Here is a 16623-nt window from a genome sequence, read left to right as displayed (position 1 = left end):
GATGAAATGTGATTCATAATCCAGAGTAGATCCTGGGTCTGGGAGGAAATAACTGTAAAGGACATAATTGGGACAGTTAGTGAAATATGAATATAGAACGTAGATTAGAATATAGCATGGTATCATTGTTAAATTTCCTGATTTTGAACATTGTGTTGTTATATGAGAACATTCTTGTTGTTGATGTCTACAGCTAACTCCATGATTCAAAATGCTGTGTGTGTGTGTGTGTGTGTGTGTGTGTGTGTGTGTGTGTGTAATGAGAAAAAAAAAAGAGAGAGTGAAAAAGAAAATGTCACAAAATATTAAGAATCATGGATCTGGGGACTTCCCCAGTGGTCCAGTGGCTAAGACTCCAAGGTCCCAATGCAGGGGCCCTGGGTCCGATCCCTGGTCAGGGAACTAGATCCCACATGTCACAACTAAGAGTTCACATGATGCAACTAAAAAAAAAACAGCCCGCATGCCACAACTAAAGATCCCACATGCCACAAGGGAGATCCCGCATGCCACAACTAAGACCCAATGCAGCCAGATAGATAAATAAACAAATAAATATTAAAAAAATATTTAAGAATCATGGATCTGGGTGAAAGGTATACAGGAGTTCTTTGCAGTATTCTCACAACTTTTCAGCCAATTTGAAGTTTTTATCTAAACAAAATTACCAAATCAATTTTTAACGCATACCCCTGTTTCCCACTGAGAGTCTGGCCCTCAGGCCAGTGTTCTGGGAGGGGTGGCCCTCCCTGGCTCCTGGCCCTCTGCCAGGCAACTCCCGTGCACCGTCTCCTGCAGCCCCTTGGGGTCCAGCTGCCTCTGCACGAGGCCCTCCATCAGCTGCTCCAGGGCACGCAGGGCGTTCACATACAGGGTCTGTGGCCAAGAGACGGGAGAACTGGGCAGCAATGGGGGCTCACACAGCCACCCACCAGGACTCTGTGCCGGTCCACACCAGGGTGAAGTAGTGTGAGATGGTCTGATAACCGCCCTTTGATTTCTGCTCAGATTGAGTTCTTTATACGTAGCTTCTCATGTGACGTATAAGACAACCTCAAGAGGAGCCCATTTTGCAAAGGAGGAAACCGAATTCCTAGAGCCCAGTTCTCCTGACCCCTCATCCAGGGCCAGGACCTTGAGACACAGATGGCTCCCTGTCCACAAAAAGATTTGTCCTGCTTTTTCCACAGCCTTATTGGGAAGCAGCCATGCAGTCAGGGACTACATTTCCCAGGACCCCTTGCATCTAGGTGGAGCCACGTGACTGAGATCTGGCCAATGGAAGGCAGGCAACACAGCTCATAAATCCTCCAGACCCTCTCTCTCAAGCTGGCTGTCACTACCCACAGGGACCTTTGGAGCCATTCACTGGACACAGTGAGGCCTCTGTCAGCCCGGGTCCCTGAAGAACTGCACAAAGCAGCCCCCTCTCCACCACTGCTGCCAACTGGACTTCACTTGAGTGACAAATACACTTTCATCTTGTAAAACCATGAAGATCTCGGAGTTTATCTGTTACAGCAGCTAGCATCACCTTACACTTACTGATAGAGCCTGCTGCGCTTTGCTGCCTCTGACCACTCACAGGTTCAGGATGGGAGGCTCTCGGCACTGCTCATGTTAATGTAAACTTCTAAGTCCTGACCCAGAAGATGAGGTGGCCCAGAGGGACCTACCTTAATGGACTCATTGTTCTCTCCTGGGGGCTGGAGAGAAATGACAGAATGTATACTAATATCCACCAGGTCACTGTTTTCCTCTGTGGTGTAGAAAGGCTTCAGTTTGCTAGGGAAAGAAGTGACAAGAGGAGTGGTCGGTGAAGAGGTGAGACCCTGCCACCCGCTGCCCAGTCTGGGGTGCGGAGGCATGTCACAGAATGAGGGAGAGGCCAGCTTCTCTGGTTGGGGGTTCAGGCAACCATCTCTCCCCAAGGGCCCCGGCTCCACCCAACGGTGGCCAGGGACTGTCCATGATCGAGCGGGAGACGCAGGGGTCCAAGGCCACCCCTCTCCTTGTTGCCTGCTGTGAGCCTCCCCCTCTCCTATTCAGAACCATTCCACCGGTCCTCACTGAACCACAACCAGAGGCTCTGCCTGCCAGGCTGGTCCCGGCCCAGGAGTTTTCAACTGTAATACCTGGGCCAGCAGCAGCAGCAGCACCTTGGAGCTTATTAGAAACGCAAATGCTGTGGCTCCACCTCAGAGCTACTGAATCAAAAACTCAGGCGTGGAGCCCAGCCACGTGTGTCTTCGTAAACCTTCGGGGGTGGTAGCTAGCTGCTTGATGCACACTAGCCCATTCTCTCTTTCTGTCCCCGTCATAGATAGATCTCAAGCCTACGTGCACATTAGACTCATAGGAGGGCTTTTTAAGGGGCCCAGGGGCCATGCCTGGCTCCAGGAATCCTTATTTAAAGGTCTGCGGTGGGGCAGGGTGTCGGAATTGTTACAGGTTCCCCATCGGCTCTATTGTGCCTCCTGTATTTCACCCTGCTGGGACCTCCAGCTCCTTCCCAAATCCAGTAATTTTTTTTAAGCCCAGGTCAAAAGTCAAAAGCCAACTCTCACACTAAGCCCTTTGACAGCCCATCAGCTGAATCACAACTCGTTAGTAGCCCCCTTTTTGGTCTTAGATTTTTTCCTTTGTGGTTCACCTACAAATACTCAGCTCTGACCTATAATTTCTTGTGTATGCGTTTCTTATCTCCAAGTCCCTAAACGGATGTATGTGAATTTTATTTAAAATCTGCCTAGGGCTTCCCTGGTGGCACAGTGGTTAAGAATCCGCCTGCCAATGCAGGGGACAGGGGTGCGAGCCCTGGTCCGGGAAGATCCCACATGCCGCGAAGCAACTAAGCCCATGCACCACAACTACTGAGCCTGCGCTCTAGAGCCCACGAGCCACAACTACTGAGCCCACATGCCACAACTACTGAAGCCCGCACACCTAGAGCCCATGCTCTGCAACAAGAGAAGCCCCCGCTCACCGCAACTAGAGAAAGCCCGCATGCAGCAACAAAGACCCAACGCAGCCAAAAATAAATAAATAAAATAAAATCTGTGCACCCTTTTAAAGCAACACATAGTTCTGCTATGTGCCGAATATGAATATGAATATGAATCTGCTCCAATAGAAGAATTCCTAGCAACGACCCAGCCACTTCAAATACTCATTTTACAAATGTCTAACTTCTTCCCACTCCCCCTGCCCCACCAGTGGATGGGCAATTCCAGGAAGGCAACCATCAGGCATTCTATTACTCTGTATTAACTGTATCAATACCGTATCAATAAACAGACTTCTTGACTGAGCCCAACCCGACTTGAAGGATGCCATCTCCTGGCTGTGCTAGTCTGTGTCACTGTGTGATTTCTAGCTCAAAACATCCCCTGATGGACCAAAGAACAACCCACCCACCTGCCATTCACCTCCCAATCCAAGGAGAAGGGCCCAACTTGAAATATTGCTGAGAATTATTAAAAAAAAGAGCAGGTGGAAGCAGACCCCCATCTCCTAGGAAGACCCACTGTCCCAGGAGCTGCCACCCAAGACTCCAGCTACAAAGGCAAGGGAGGGCAAAGGAGGTGCAACCTCCCCAAAAAAGCACTGAGGGGTTGTCTCAGACTTTACCTCCACCCCAGAGAGGTGCTTGGGGCCTGGTTAGGGGCCCAGCTCACCTCAAGTACGAGAGGGCATCCATGGCCATGGTCCGCACTGGAGAAACCAGGCTGTCAGTTGGTTCTGCCTTGATGATCGCCTGCCCAGACAGTAGGGCAGTGAGCCGTCAAGCCACCCAGAGTCTTAGGATGGGCAAGAGAGGGGCTTGGGCCAACAGTGACCACGATGGCAGCCGCACTCCCAGGGTTAGAGCCAGGAGGACCTGACATTGTATGACGGGCTGTAACACCCCATACCGCCTCCATTCTTGTTACCATCAGTTGGTCTTTGACATTTTAGGGGAGGCAGCAAAGTCTCGTGGAAGGAGTGGGGCAAAGATGTGCCGATGCTTCTCACTCAGGTCTGGCATTTACTGATGCCTTGGGCAGATCACTTCCCCCGCCTGAGCCCTGATGTATAAAATGAAGACTTGGGGGCCTGGTTCACAGGGCTGGGCCAGACTGGCGTGAAATTACATGCGCGTGTAGCTCTCAGCCCCGAGCAGGAGCCTAATGAATGTTTGTTTCCTTCTCAGCGCCTCCTGTTCTACCCACATCTCTCTTCCATCCAGGCTGCTTCCAACGCAGCTGGAGCAGTTTCCAGGGGCCAAGACATGTAAGGGAGTGGGGAGGCCTGGGGACGAGGGATACTGGTCGCCCCACAGCCTCCTCGGCCCCTGTCACCTCCTCTTGCCTTTGGACAGTTGACACTTTCTAGACCTTAACAAAATTCTGTGCAAAAATAGCTTTGTCCTGCTTACAGCACAGCCCTGTCCCCTGGTCCCGCCTATGAAGAAACCTCAGGGCTGAGCCCGTGGGCCTCTGTCTCCCAGCCCTGAACCAGCCACCTCGGGGGCAAATCAGGGCCCAAGACGGGAAGGGTCTTCAGCTCTGGCTTCCGGAATGTTTCCTGGCCATGAAACCCTTTATCGGACATACGAATGTCATACCCAGAACTCCTTCAGTTGGATCAAAGCAGAACTGAGACAGGAGGGGCTTCAGAGACCCCTGCCTGCCGCCTTGTGCCTCCGATGCTCTCAGGACCTCTGACCAGGGGGGAGCCGGTCGGCAGAGTGAGACCCCCCAAACCGCCCAGGATGGAGGAAGCCCCCCCCCCAGGCCCCCGACCCAGCTTACCATGATAATGCCAGTAAGGGTCGCCTTTGGGGCAAATTGGAAGTCCTCCAGGTCCTTGATGTTCTTGACGGCGTCGGTGACCTGCACCACACTCTTCATGAAGGCCATTTTGAGGCAGATGTCCTGTGCCCAGACCATGACAAGGGGCGGGAATGAGCAGGCTGTGAGGGAGCCCCGAAGACCCCAAGCCCCAGCGTGCGCTCCCGGACCCTGCGGCCGCCTAGGACGCTCCTTCCCCACGCCAAAGAAGAGGCGGTGTCAGGAGCGCTCTGAGAGATGGCTAGCCCCATTCTGTCTTTCAGCCACCTGGCGGGGACGTGGGCCAGGTGCCGGAAGGGCATAGCCCTCCAGTGCCCCCCAGAAGGTGCTGCCTCCCCGAAGCCCTCCATGCTGTGCCCGAGGACAGCAAGGCCGGTCAGGGGACACCTTCACTGACCAGGGGCTCTGAGCCCTGTGCGTCACCACAGAGGCAGAATAAGTTATGGACACCAAATCGTTTTTGCTTTTAAGGCAGGAATGAACCCTGAGGACATTATGTTAAATGAAATTAGCCAGTCACAAAAGGATGAACACTGTGTGATTCCAGTTATATGAGATACCTGGGGTGTCAAATTTATAGAGACAGGAAGCAGAAGGGCGGGGGCGGGGGCAGGGGCTGGGGAGGCGGAACGGGGAGCTCGTGTCAGGGGGACAGAGTTTCAGTTTAGGAAGACGAAGAGTTCTGGAGATGGATGGTGGTGATAGTTGCACAACAGTTTGAATGTGCCTAACACCAATGAACTGCATGCTTTAAAATGGTTATGATGGCAAATTTCACGTGATGTGTTCTTTACCACAGTTTTCAAAACAATAATGATAAAGTCATTTCTCCTTTATTCTCTGTGTTTTCTCCTCCTTGCCTTTCCAAGAAAGTAGCCAGTCCCTTTGCATCTCTGAAGACAAGCCCATTCTTGTCCCTTATGAAAGGGCTTGGGTCAGGTGTCAGGGTGGAGGGCAGAGGTGAGGGAGGGAGTGCGAGGGGCTGGGAAGAGTGAGGGGCTTGTCCTGTGACTTCAGGGACCCACAAGCATCCCACCCAGCGCTCGGGGGAGGGCTGTTCCCCCCTCCCACTGCAGCAGAGAACAGCACAGGTTGGGGCAACGGGCTTCCCAAATGCCGGGTGTCAGGTAGGACTCCTGGCTCTCTCCTGGGTGGGGCTGGCAGTGCCCAGGTAACGATGCAGAGCGACTCTCTGCCAGCCTGGCTCAAAGAGGGCATCCCCTGGGCACTGTGGGTCCATGGCGTCCGGGGGTTACCTGGCAGCTGCTGGAGTAGTGGTGAATGATCTTAGCAGTGATGGGGTTGTCCACGTGGGTGAGGAGCATCTGCGGGTGGCAGTAGGAGGCAACGCAGCTGTACATCACCATGAGGGCACCCTTCACTGTCTCCCGCCTCCAGGGATGGTCCTTCTGTGAGGCCAACGAGAAGGGGAAGAACAAGTGTGTTGGGGAGAGGGGGAGGGTCTGTTCCTTCAGCTTTTTCCTGGGTGCCTGAAATGCTCACTCATTTATTCATTCATTCAACACATCTTTATTGAGCACCTACTATATGCTACGTCCTGGCTGTACAGTAATGAGCAAGTCAGACCAGGGCCATGACCGCCCATTAGCAGGGGGTTTGTGTGGAACCCCTAAACAGAGGCTGGTGTGTCCTCCTTCACACGTTCACCTGACAAGCGTCTACTCTGGGCCAGGGGTTCCTGTGTTGCTGGGGATCCGGTGGGAACAGAGAGCCTCAGCCGTGCTCTCCTGGGAGGAGGTGCTAGAGGCCACCCAACCCACCGTGGAAGGAGGGGCAGGGTTGCCCATGCTCTCCAGGCCTTTAGTAGAAGAAATCCAGGGCTTCCCTGGTGGTGCAGTGGTTGAGAGTCTGCCTGCCAATGCAGGGGACACGGGTTCGAGCCCTGGTCTGGGAGGATCCCACATGCCGCGGAGCAACTGGGCCTGTGAGCCACAACTACTGAGCCTGCGCGTCTGGAGCCTGTGCTCCGCAACAAGAGAGGCCACGATAATGAGAGGCCCGCGCACCGCGATTAGGAGTGGCCCCCGCTTGCCGCAGCTAGAGAAAGCCCTCGCACAGAAACGAAGACCCAACACAGCCAAAAAATAAATAAATAAATAAATAAATAATAATTAAAGGTGCTAATAAAAAAAAAACAAACAGAAATCCAGGCCTCAGGTCCCACTTTGTGGAGAGCCGAAGAAGAAGCCTGGACACTCCCAATTCTCTCCTTCCAAACTACCAGACCCCCAGGGCAAGGGTCCAGGGTCAAGGCCAAAACCTTGGAGGCATCGGTGACTCCAGGAGGTTTCCCACTGGGGGCTCAGCCAGCCCAGGGCACTGTGCCCTGTGGCTGGGAGGGGCAGCCTCCAGAGGCTGGCCATTGGCTGCCTGGGTCCAACTCCCCGCTTCACTTTGGTGAAGGAGACACAGAGGGGAATTTCTTACTGAGATCTAGTAAGAGCCTTGGTTGGGGGCTGAGAACACTGCTCCAAGAGGCCTCCGGAGACCTGATTATGGAGCAAGGTTGCCTTACCCGCCCAGCGCCGATCTGCCAGGACTGCTCTGACTCCTGGATCCTGTCCTCAAAGTCGTGGAGCACGTTCAGCACCGCCTTCACCTGGCCCCGGGCACACAGGCCAAAGCACAGAATCACACCCTGCAGGGAGACCCAGCCGGGCGGGGTGAGGGTGGCGGGCCAGGGGGCCGGGGAGGACCCCCCATACACACACACACAGGTAAACACACGTGCACGCACACATGTACACACACCCGTGCGCACACCATGTCCGCCAAGGGTCCAGAGGGGACTGCGGGCGCCCTCACCTCCCGGTCGAAGTCGTTGCTGTAGTCCGTCTTGTCCAGCAGCTCCAGCAGTAGCACCTCCACCTTGTCAGCCTCCAAGGTGGCCAAGGTGAAGCCCAAGGCCCGGTACAGAAAGCCCTGGAGAGGCAGAGGGAGAAAGGGAGCTTCAGGCCTCCTGCTCTGCCCTCCGGGGTCACTGCCATGGGGAGTTCACTACCCACTCCTCCAGATTACCTCACAGTCAAGGTTAAAATACTTTCATCACCCAAAAAAGAAACCCTGTACCCACTGGCAGCCACCCCACATCCCCCTAGTCCCCGGCAACCACTCATCTACTTTCTGTCTCATTAGATTTGCCTATTCTGGATATTTCAAATAAGTAGAATCATATAATGTGTGGTCCTTTGTGCTCCTTTGCATCTGGCTTCTTTCATTTAGCACAGTGTTTTCAAGGGCCATCCTTTTTGTACCATATATTAGTACTTCATTCCTTTTTACGGCTTAATAATACTCCATTGTATGGATATACCACATGTTGTTTATCCACTGATGAACATTTGAGTTTTTTCCACTTTTTGACTATATGAATAATGCCACTCTGAACATTTATGTACAAGTTCCTGTGTGGACATATGTTTTCATTTCTCCTAGGCATATATAATTAAAGAGTGGAATTGCGAGGTCATATTGTAACTCTATATTTAACATTTCAAGGAAATGCCACACTGTTTTTTGAAAACACTGCACCATTTTGTATTCACACCAGCAATATATAAGGGTTCCAATTTCTCCATATTCTTGCCAACATTTGCTATTATCTGTCTTTTTGATTATAGCCATCCTTGTGGGTGGGGAGTAATAACTTGATGTGGTTTTGATTTGCATTTTCCTAATGGTAATGATCTTGAATATTTTTTCATGTGATTACTTGCCATTTGTGTATCTTTTTTGAAGAAATGTCTATTCAGATCCTTCTCCCATTTTTAAATTGGCTTATTTATCATTTTATTATTGAGTTATAAGCCTTCTTTATATATTCTAGGTACAAATCCCTTATCAGGGACTAGATTTGCAAATATTTTCTCATTCTGTGGGTTGTCTTTTCACTTTCTTGATGGTACCATTTTCAGCATGAGTTTTTAGTTTTATGATGTCCAATTTATCTATTTTTTCTTTCATCACTTGTGCTTTTGGTGTCATTTCTCAGAATGGTTTGCTCAAGCCAAGGTCATGAAAATTTATGTTTATGTTTTATTCTAAGAGTTTTATAGTTTAGCTTTTATATTTAGGTCTATGATTCATTTTGAGTTAATTTTTGTGTACGGTATGAGGAACAGGTCCAACTTCATTCATTTGTAAGTGGCTATGCAGTTTTCCCAGCATCGTTTGTTAAAAAGACTATTCTTTCCCCCACTCAATTGTCTTGGCACTCTTGTTAAAAATTAGTTGACAGTAAATGTGTGATTTATTTCCAGACCCTCAATTCTATTCCATCAATCTATTATCTATCCTAATGCCAGTATCACACTGTCTGGTTTACTGTAATTATGTAAGAAGTCTTGAAATTGCAAAACCTGAGACCTCCAACTTTGTTCTTTCTAAATCATAACTGTGTTGGCTATTCTGGGCCCCTTATATTTCCCTATGAATTTTAGGATCATCTTGTCAATCTCTGGTGGGTACAGGCCAGCTGGGATTATGGTAGGGGTCATGTTGAATCTGTAGATAAATTGGGGAGTGTCACCATCTTAAAGATATTGTCTTCCAATCCATGAACATGAAATGCTTTCCATTGATTGAGACCTTCTCTGATTTTCAACAAAGTCTATAGTTTTGTAAAGACCCTTTTACAATGAAATATACACATGTGGTGGTCATGAGCCAGTAGCTGGATGCGTCAGGGGTGAGAAACTAATCTGCAGGGTGGGGATGGGGACGGGTGTGCAGCAGGGTGTGATAGAAGGCGTCCTGCTCCTCTACCCCCCTCTACCAAAGTTGGGGGTCCAGCTCCAAACCCCAGCTTGCCCACATTTTTGTTCCCCCTCTAGGCCTTATCTTCTTCCCTCTTTGGCCTTCTGTGGTTCTGTGTCATCCTCATCCTTCTCACTATTTACCAAAACTCGTTCAGACATCTCTCTCCTTGCCTGCTGCCCCTGCTACGACAACACTTCAGGTGGGAAGTGAGGTGAGAAGAATGGGGAAGCTGGTGGCTGGAGGAGAGATTGCCAGCTCCAACAAAGCAGGTTCTTAAGGAAAAACAAAACAGAACAAAACACTAAAAGCCACTGATCTAGACCAGCCAGCCATCTCTCCTCCCAGGACACTGTAGACAGCCACAGATACAGCTGGTCTCACACCCAACGTGACCCTCTCCAGCTTTACTGTCCCTGGAGTCCCCTCCCTGTCTGAACTTCCCTGCCTCTGGGAACCAACCTTCTCTAGGGAGGGGCTGTCGAAGCTCTCGATCTTGTTGTTCAGCTCTTTGCTCAGAGGCAGGCTCCAGTTGGAACCCCAAGTCTTCTTGAGGGAGCTTCTCAGAAACTGGGGAGGCGGAAGACATTGGTGGGCAGTGCTCCAGGAGGGCTGTGTGACCTTGAGTTGTGACTCACCCTCTCTAGCCCCCTTCCCCAGTCTCTGGACCCACACGGCCCTGATCCAGCGCCAGTGTCCTGTGGGCTTGGGGACTGGCGGGCAGGGTGTCACCCTTTGCTGCTTCGCTGGGCTCTTGGTTCCCCAGGGTGGCTCATCTGCTGTGGACACACCTGTACTCCCCCAGTCTTCTGATAGAAGGAGACTGTGTCCCTTAGAGTCTCCTAAACTCCCCACAGGCCAACCCCACAGAGACTCCCACCACCACCATCTCCCCACCCCGGCCTCAGCAGGTGGGATCACCTCTACCTGGATCAACTTGTCCTCCCATGTCTCCTGGTTCCATGTAAACTCAGTGTGTTCTGCAGAAAGAAGGGCCACGCATGCTCGCCTCTCCTGCCGCTCCCCCCTGGGGCCACCTAGTCAGCCCGGCGACTGGGGTCCTCACCACACGCTGCATTTCCCTCCCCACCTTCCCAAGGACCAAAAGAGGCTGGGCCAGCCACCTGGAGCCTGGGCTCCTGTTGCTCAGGCCACGTGATTAGTACCCGGCATGTACACTGACGGGGTTGACTCGGGCGTGCACCCCGGGCACCTCACCTTCCAGGTACTTGACCAGCAGGGGGATCTCCAGCTCCCACGTGTCGGCCATGGAGGGGGCGATGCTCTGGCTCAGAGTCCTCAGAAGGTTGAGCATGGCGATCCCGCGTCCCTCCCCCTTGTAGGGGGACGACATCAGCACCTGGAGGGCACCAAGACTCCAGTGGGGCCCCGCCCGGGCTGGGCAGCCCCAGGCCCCTTACTCCCCAACCTGGGGCCTCACGGTCTGTGCTCATAAAGGGAGAGTTGGACGGGATGGGGGGTTTTCAAGCAGAGCTCTGAAGATCTCCAGGACCAGAATATCCCCGCAGAGGATGCTGCAGGAAGGAAAGGAGATGAGGGGCAAGACCATCGGCTCCCCCCCGACCCCAGCTTCCATGGAGCATGGATCAGTGTCCAGAGTCAATACAAGGAGGAGGAGGCACGGGTGCAGGACTGAGCTGACCCTGGGGATGGGCAGGCTATCGGCAGTGTCCTGCGGATGCTTTGGGGCCATTCAAAGGCCAAGCAGAGAACTCTGGGAGCATACTGTCCCTGTCACATGTACCCCAGAGGGACAACAGGGACCTGGAAAGCTCTGTCCTGACAAGTGTCCAGCTCCCTCCTCTCCCTGGAGGCTGTAAGAATTAGGAGCTCAAGGGAGAGGCAGCACAGGACACAGCTGTGGCCAGGCCAGGGCACAGCTCACGTGCGCCACTCACCAGGAGACGGGCCAGCAGTTTCTGCGGCGCAGGCAGATCCACTGAGGAGAAGAAGATGCGACCCCCGCTGAAGCTGCCCTGCTCCCGTGCCCCTAGGGCTGCTTTACCCTGCCAAGTGCTTCCCAACAGCATCGCATTGCCCCCTGAATGGAGGATGCCTCAGGATGGGGGATTCTCCATAAAGGACGTCACTGTAACTGGCTATCTTGGGAAGAAGAAGCCTAGTGCTGCAGGCTGGGGCTTAGAAGATACTGTTTTCAAGACAGCCCACTTTGTAGTAGACACAAGGACCGGCCGTGAGAGTGTTTGTCTCCTACTGTGAACCTTGGCCTTGTCGAGCCAACAGTAACTACACACCCACCCCCCTCACTTCACCTTCCTCTTCAGGCTCTGCGAGGTAACGAGCCCGTGAGAAGCAAGCTCACAGCACTTGGACCAGTGGGCAAGGGCGGGCCAGACCGGCTGAGAAGTCGCAAAGGGGAGGGAGGTGATGCCCGGAGAGGCCCCAGCCCAGCTGGGGTGAGGGCATGAGGAAGACCTCAGGGGTTGTCCTAGCTGGCCGCTCAGAGCAGTCTCCGCCCTTCGCCACTGCCGTGTCCTATAAGGCTCCCAGCCACCTGCGGTCGCCGGCCATGCCCATCCACAAAGCCCCGGGTCCGCGGGAGCAACCCCCCTGGGACAACAGTGTCACCCGTACGGAGGTCAGCCTAGGCACTTTCTCGTGAGTCTGGTGTTAACGGTGCTCCAACCGGGGGGGGCCCCTGATGGGGGTGGTCTCAGAGGACTGGGATGGGACCTGCTCCCAGGGGCCCAGAGAGCTCACACCTGGAGAAAGCCGGAGCCAGGAGCCCTGCAGGCGGGGTCTGGGCTGGGGGCACGGGCCAGGGGATGGGGACGCGAGGAGTGGACTGCTGGAGGAAGTCTGTACGCTTTTAACCTCCTCAGATATGGCCAGGGGGGCCTTGGGCTCTGGCCCCACGTGCCCACCCCCATCAGCTGGCCCAGGGGTGCTGCCCACCGTGCCTGCCCTTGCTGGTCGCCTTGGCTTCCCCGTCCTCGGCGTGGAGCTGGCGTTCTGCCAGTTTCGTGAGACTGAGGCAGATGGGGGTCAAGGCCTCGGTGTGATCTGTCTCCATGATGTGGCACAGGAGCCTCACCCAAAACTCCTGGGGGGCGGGTACGTGGGGCAGGATCAGCCCCTGCAGTGTGGCCTCACCATCGCTTCTCCAGAACCGCACTCTGACCAGCTGACCGCCTCAGCCCTGCCCAGCTCTGCTGCCAACCCCGGTCCCTGCCAGGGCCATCTAAGCGACACCCACCGGCTGTGGCCGAGGGGGTCAGCGGGTCCTGGGCACCCAACCCCCATGCCTGCTGGCCTCAGTCCAACCCCACACCCATCATATCCTCTTTGACCAGCACCCTCCCCCTAACGCCAAACCCTCCAGAGGTGCACACTGGGCAGACAACCCAACCACGCTTGCCAACTGTGATGGTCAGTTTTTACGTGTCCACTTGGCAAGTGAAGGTACCCAGGTATTCAAACACTAATCTAGGTGTGGCTGTAAAGGCATTTTGTAAATCTGATGAAAGTGCATAATCCATAAAGGAGGTTAGTCTGGATAACATGAGTAGACTTCATCCAATCAGTTGAGAGCAAAACACAGGTTTCCCTGAAGAAGAAGATAGTTTGCCTCAAGACTGCAGCCTCTGCTACTGCATGAGTCTCCAGCCTGCTGGCCTGCCCCCTAAATTTCAGACTTGCCAGCCCTCACAAATGCGTAAACCAATTCCTTGAAATAAAGCAAATGATATATTGATATATATCTCCTACTGGTTCTGTTTCTCTACAGATGCTTAGAGCTGTGTCTCTAGTCCTCCAACTTCACCCTGCCATCTCCCCTCTCCTCAGATGATCACTGAACACCCCCAGTGACCCTGGCCCCCCTTAGCCCCACTCCCACCCCCAGGAGTCAGGGGTGAGCGCCTGTGCTAATGACTACAAGTGAAGTTGCTTGACCTGTCCTAGCCACCGGGACGAGAACCCCCAGCTCCTGGGCTCCCCCAGGGAGGCAGCATGATGAGCTAGAAAGAGCATTTTAATCCTGGCTCCACTGTTTACCAGCTTAGAATCCTTGAGCCACTTAATGAGGCCCTCTGAGGTTCAGTTTCCTCATCTACAAAAGCAGGGTAATAATAATAGACGTCACCTCACAGGGTTGTTGGGATAATTAAATGAGATTCTACATATTACGCACCTAGTACAATACCTGCTATATGTAGGTGCTCAATGGATTGTAGCCTTATTATTATTATTACTATTATTTCTATAATTAAGATAAGCTGCCCCTGGATGGGGAGCATCGAGGCCATGGCCTCCATTAATGGACAATGATTCTCTCCGTATGCTGTCGTGGTAAATTTTTCTATCTTATTGCTATGTCACATTGTATTGCAATTAAAAGTTGGCACGTTTATTTCCCCTAAAGCCTGTGAACAACTTGGGGGTCATACTGGGCTTTTCCAGTGTATGCCCTGGTGTCTTTCACATAATAGGAACTCACTGAATGTCTGGAGTTAAACCACTAAAATCACTTGTTTACACATACACGTCCACACATGCATGCGCGTGCACACACACACACACACCTCGACTGAAGGGACTTCAAGGTAATGGACACATTTCAAGCACTAAGTCAACTGATACTTATTAGGCCTTCTGTGTGCCAGGCACTGCCCTGTTCCCATCAAGCACCTGGATCTTGAAAGACAAGAGCTCAGGTAATTGAAAGCTCAGGGCCCCCCAGTCATCCCAGGTAGTGGGAATGGGAGAAGCAACAGTGCAGAACTCTGGGCCTGTGCTATTCCCCCCAGCCCGGAGCACTGCAGACATGAGCTACCAGTTCCAGCATGCCAGCCCAGTGGGCCATCCCACTGACAGAAGAGGTTATGACCCTCACGGTGTCCATGGTGACCTTGTGGACCATCTTCTCCTCCAAGTTCCTCTGATAAAAGCTCTCCCAGCGATGTGCCTGGAAGACAGAATCGAGGGGTCCCTGCTTGTGGGCTGGCAGGGGCTTGTTGTGGTCTTGGCTGCGGTTTCCTCACCCCCCACGAGGCTTGATGCCCAGATGCTGAGTCTCTGGGAAACCCAGAGCTGTGCACACGTTTCAGTATTTTCTAGACTCCTGCGGCTTACCGTGTGTGTCTGTGTCCTTGCGTCATGAAGGTACACACACGCAGGTTCAAACCCCGGTACACTGAGCAGCGCACTTTCCTCAACGCTGTGGAAACCATTTCCAGAGTCCAGTTGCTCCACCATCTGCATGGCAGGGCCACTCACCAGCTTGTAGGTGGACAAGGTCAGCTGCACAGACACGTACTTCAGGCCCCAGCCTTTGATCCTGTCATGGAAGCCGGACAGGGCCAACTGACCAATGATACGGAGAATAGCCATCCTCACCTGAGGGGACAGGGCACGGACATGCTGGGGGTTAGAGGCTGGGGATCCAGCACCCAACCCTGTGACACGAGACAGCCAGGAACTGAGGGTGCTCTGGTCTGGAATGGGCCTCAGGGGCCACCTGGCTACTGCCCGCTCTGTCCACCACCCCGTCTCATCCGGGGGTGCCACCCGGCAGCCCACACGCCCAGGAGCCTCATCTGAGCCCTTCAGAGACATGAGCGCGCTCCCTTCTCCGTAGGCACCTCCAGCCTCAGGCAGCCCCGGTGAGGACAAGCTGACTCTTCTCCTGGGGCTCATATGTGGCGGTGACACAGAAGAAGCCTATTCCCTCTCCCCCTGACATCCTCCAGGTATTGAAGGCAGCTCCGCCTACGTCTCCAGCCCTGTTCCCGTCCCCATTTGTGCAGACCCTTGCCAGCCTGGATCTCCCCTCCCTGGGGCAGAATGACTCGACAGCAGCCCTCAGGGTCTGTATTCAGAAGCAAAGCTAGACGCCAGGGGCCCGTGGCTGCAGTGGAGCCGGGCCTGTGGTTTTTAGCCTTTATTTGACAAGCTGCTTTTTTCAAATGTGGTAAAGACCCTAGCCAGCCAAGCAGCTCGAGCTGATGCTGGGTTCGCTCGGCCTCTCCTCTGTCCAGGGTGGAGTCTGAGACCCTTGGCTGGAAAACTCCAGGTCCCTGGTGATAGGGAGGGGTCTCAGGAACGGGACCGCAGCTCTGATGGGCCTCAGTCACCCCCAGCCGTGCTCAGGGCTGGCTGGGAAGGTAGGTTTTCCATCCAAGGGCCTTACTAGAGGAGGCAGCCAGGGCTCCACCCACAGAGCTGGAGGGGAAGGCAGGCGGCAGCTAATAGAAGAACACCCCACTCGCCACCAACTTCCCTCCGCTTGCCTGGCAAAGGCCCCGACCTGCACCCCTTTCTGGGTCTCTGCCCCGTTACCTTGGGCCGGGTGTCGGAGAGTGTGTCCTTGACCACCCGGATGGCCAGGTGGATGGTCCTGATATTCATTCTGGGCTCTGAAAGAAGAAAACTCACCTGAAGGTCCATTGGCCTTAGGGCCGGGCTCTGAGAGGATGCCAGAAGTGACGAGGCCTTGCCCGCCACCCTCCACGGGAGCCAGGGGTCGGGGTCCACGTCACCCTCCTGAGAGCCTCCGACTCATCCCCCCGAGCTCGGGGGCACTTCCCTCAGAAGTCACCCTGGCCACTTCCCGGTGCTCTCAACATTCTCCCCATCCCAGCCCAGGGGGACGTTGTTTTCATGCCTCACTCCCTTGGCCTCTGCTCTGTGTGTGTCTCTTTGGAACCTCGTGGACCCTCCTTGAGGGTAGGGCGGGGTCTCCCCCAAGAGCTCTTTAGTCCCCTCAGCTGGACACATGGTGCTGGACACACAGCAGGCACATGGAGGCTGCAAAGCCCAGCTACGGAGAGCCTGGGCTCCGGTGCCAGGCTGCCGGCACTCAAACTCCGGCTTCACCGCATCCCAGCTGTGTGACCTCAGGTGAATTACTTAGCCCCTCTGTGCCTCAGTTTCCTCACCTGTAAAAGGTGGATATTAAGAGTACCTCCCTCACAGGGCCGCTGTGAGCAGTAATGAGTTAACACCGGGCCTGATGCACAAGAGGGCTGTGTGT

At 53.7% G+C, this 16623-nt stretch overlaps 1 protein-coding gene across 1 annotated transcript in view; it reads right to left on the bottom strand.

Moving 5' to 3' along the window:
• Window positions 1-16623, bottom strand: part of MROH2A (maestro heat like repeat family member 2A) — a 43211-nt gene that overhangs the window by 14499 nt on the left and 12089 nt on the right. The window contains 15 exon segments of the mRNA XM_036857681.1: window positions 769-876; window positions 1677-1785; window positions 3678-3757; window positions 4794-4916; window positions 6089-6241; window positions 7369-7491; window positions 7659-7775; window positions 10071-10178; window positions 10536-10588; window positions 10827-10968; window positions 11528-11568; window positions 12546-12690; window positions 14443-14556; window positions 14868-14987; window positions 15930-16006. Of these exon segments, the coding sequence (XP_036713576.1) occupies window positions 769-876; window positions 1677-1785; window positions 3678-3757; window positions 4794-4916; window positions 6089-6241; window positions 7369-7491; window positions 7659-7775; window positions 10071-10178; window positions 10536-10588; window positions 10827-10968; window positions 11528-11568; window positions 12546-12690; window positions 14443-14556; window positions 14868-14987; window positions 15930-16006 (1613 nt within the window).

This window comes from Balaenoptera musculus, chromosome 7 (genome assembly GCF_009873245.2).
Source record: "Balaenoptera musculus isolate JJ_BM4_2016_0621 chromosome 7, mBalMus1.pri.v3, whole genome shotgun sequence".
In the NCBI taxonomy this organism is placed as follows: Eukaryota; Metazoa; Chordata; class Mammalia; order Artiodactyla; family Balaenopteridae; genus Balaenoptera; species Balaenoptera musculus.
Note: the sequence above shows the minus strand (reverse complement) of the source record. Positions and strands in the feature narration are given on the sequence as shown.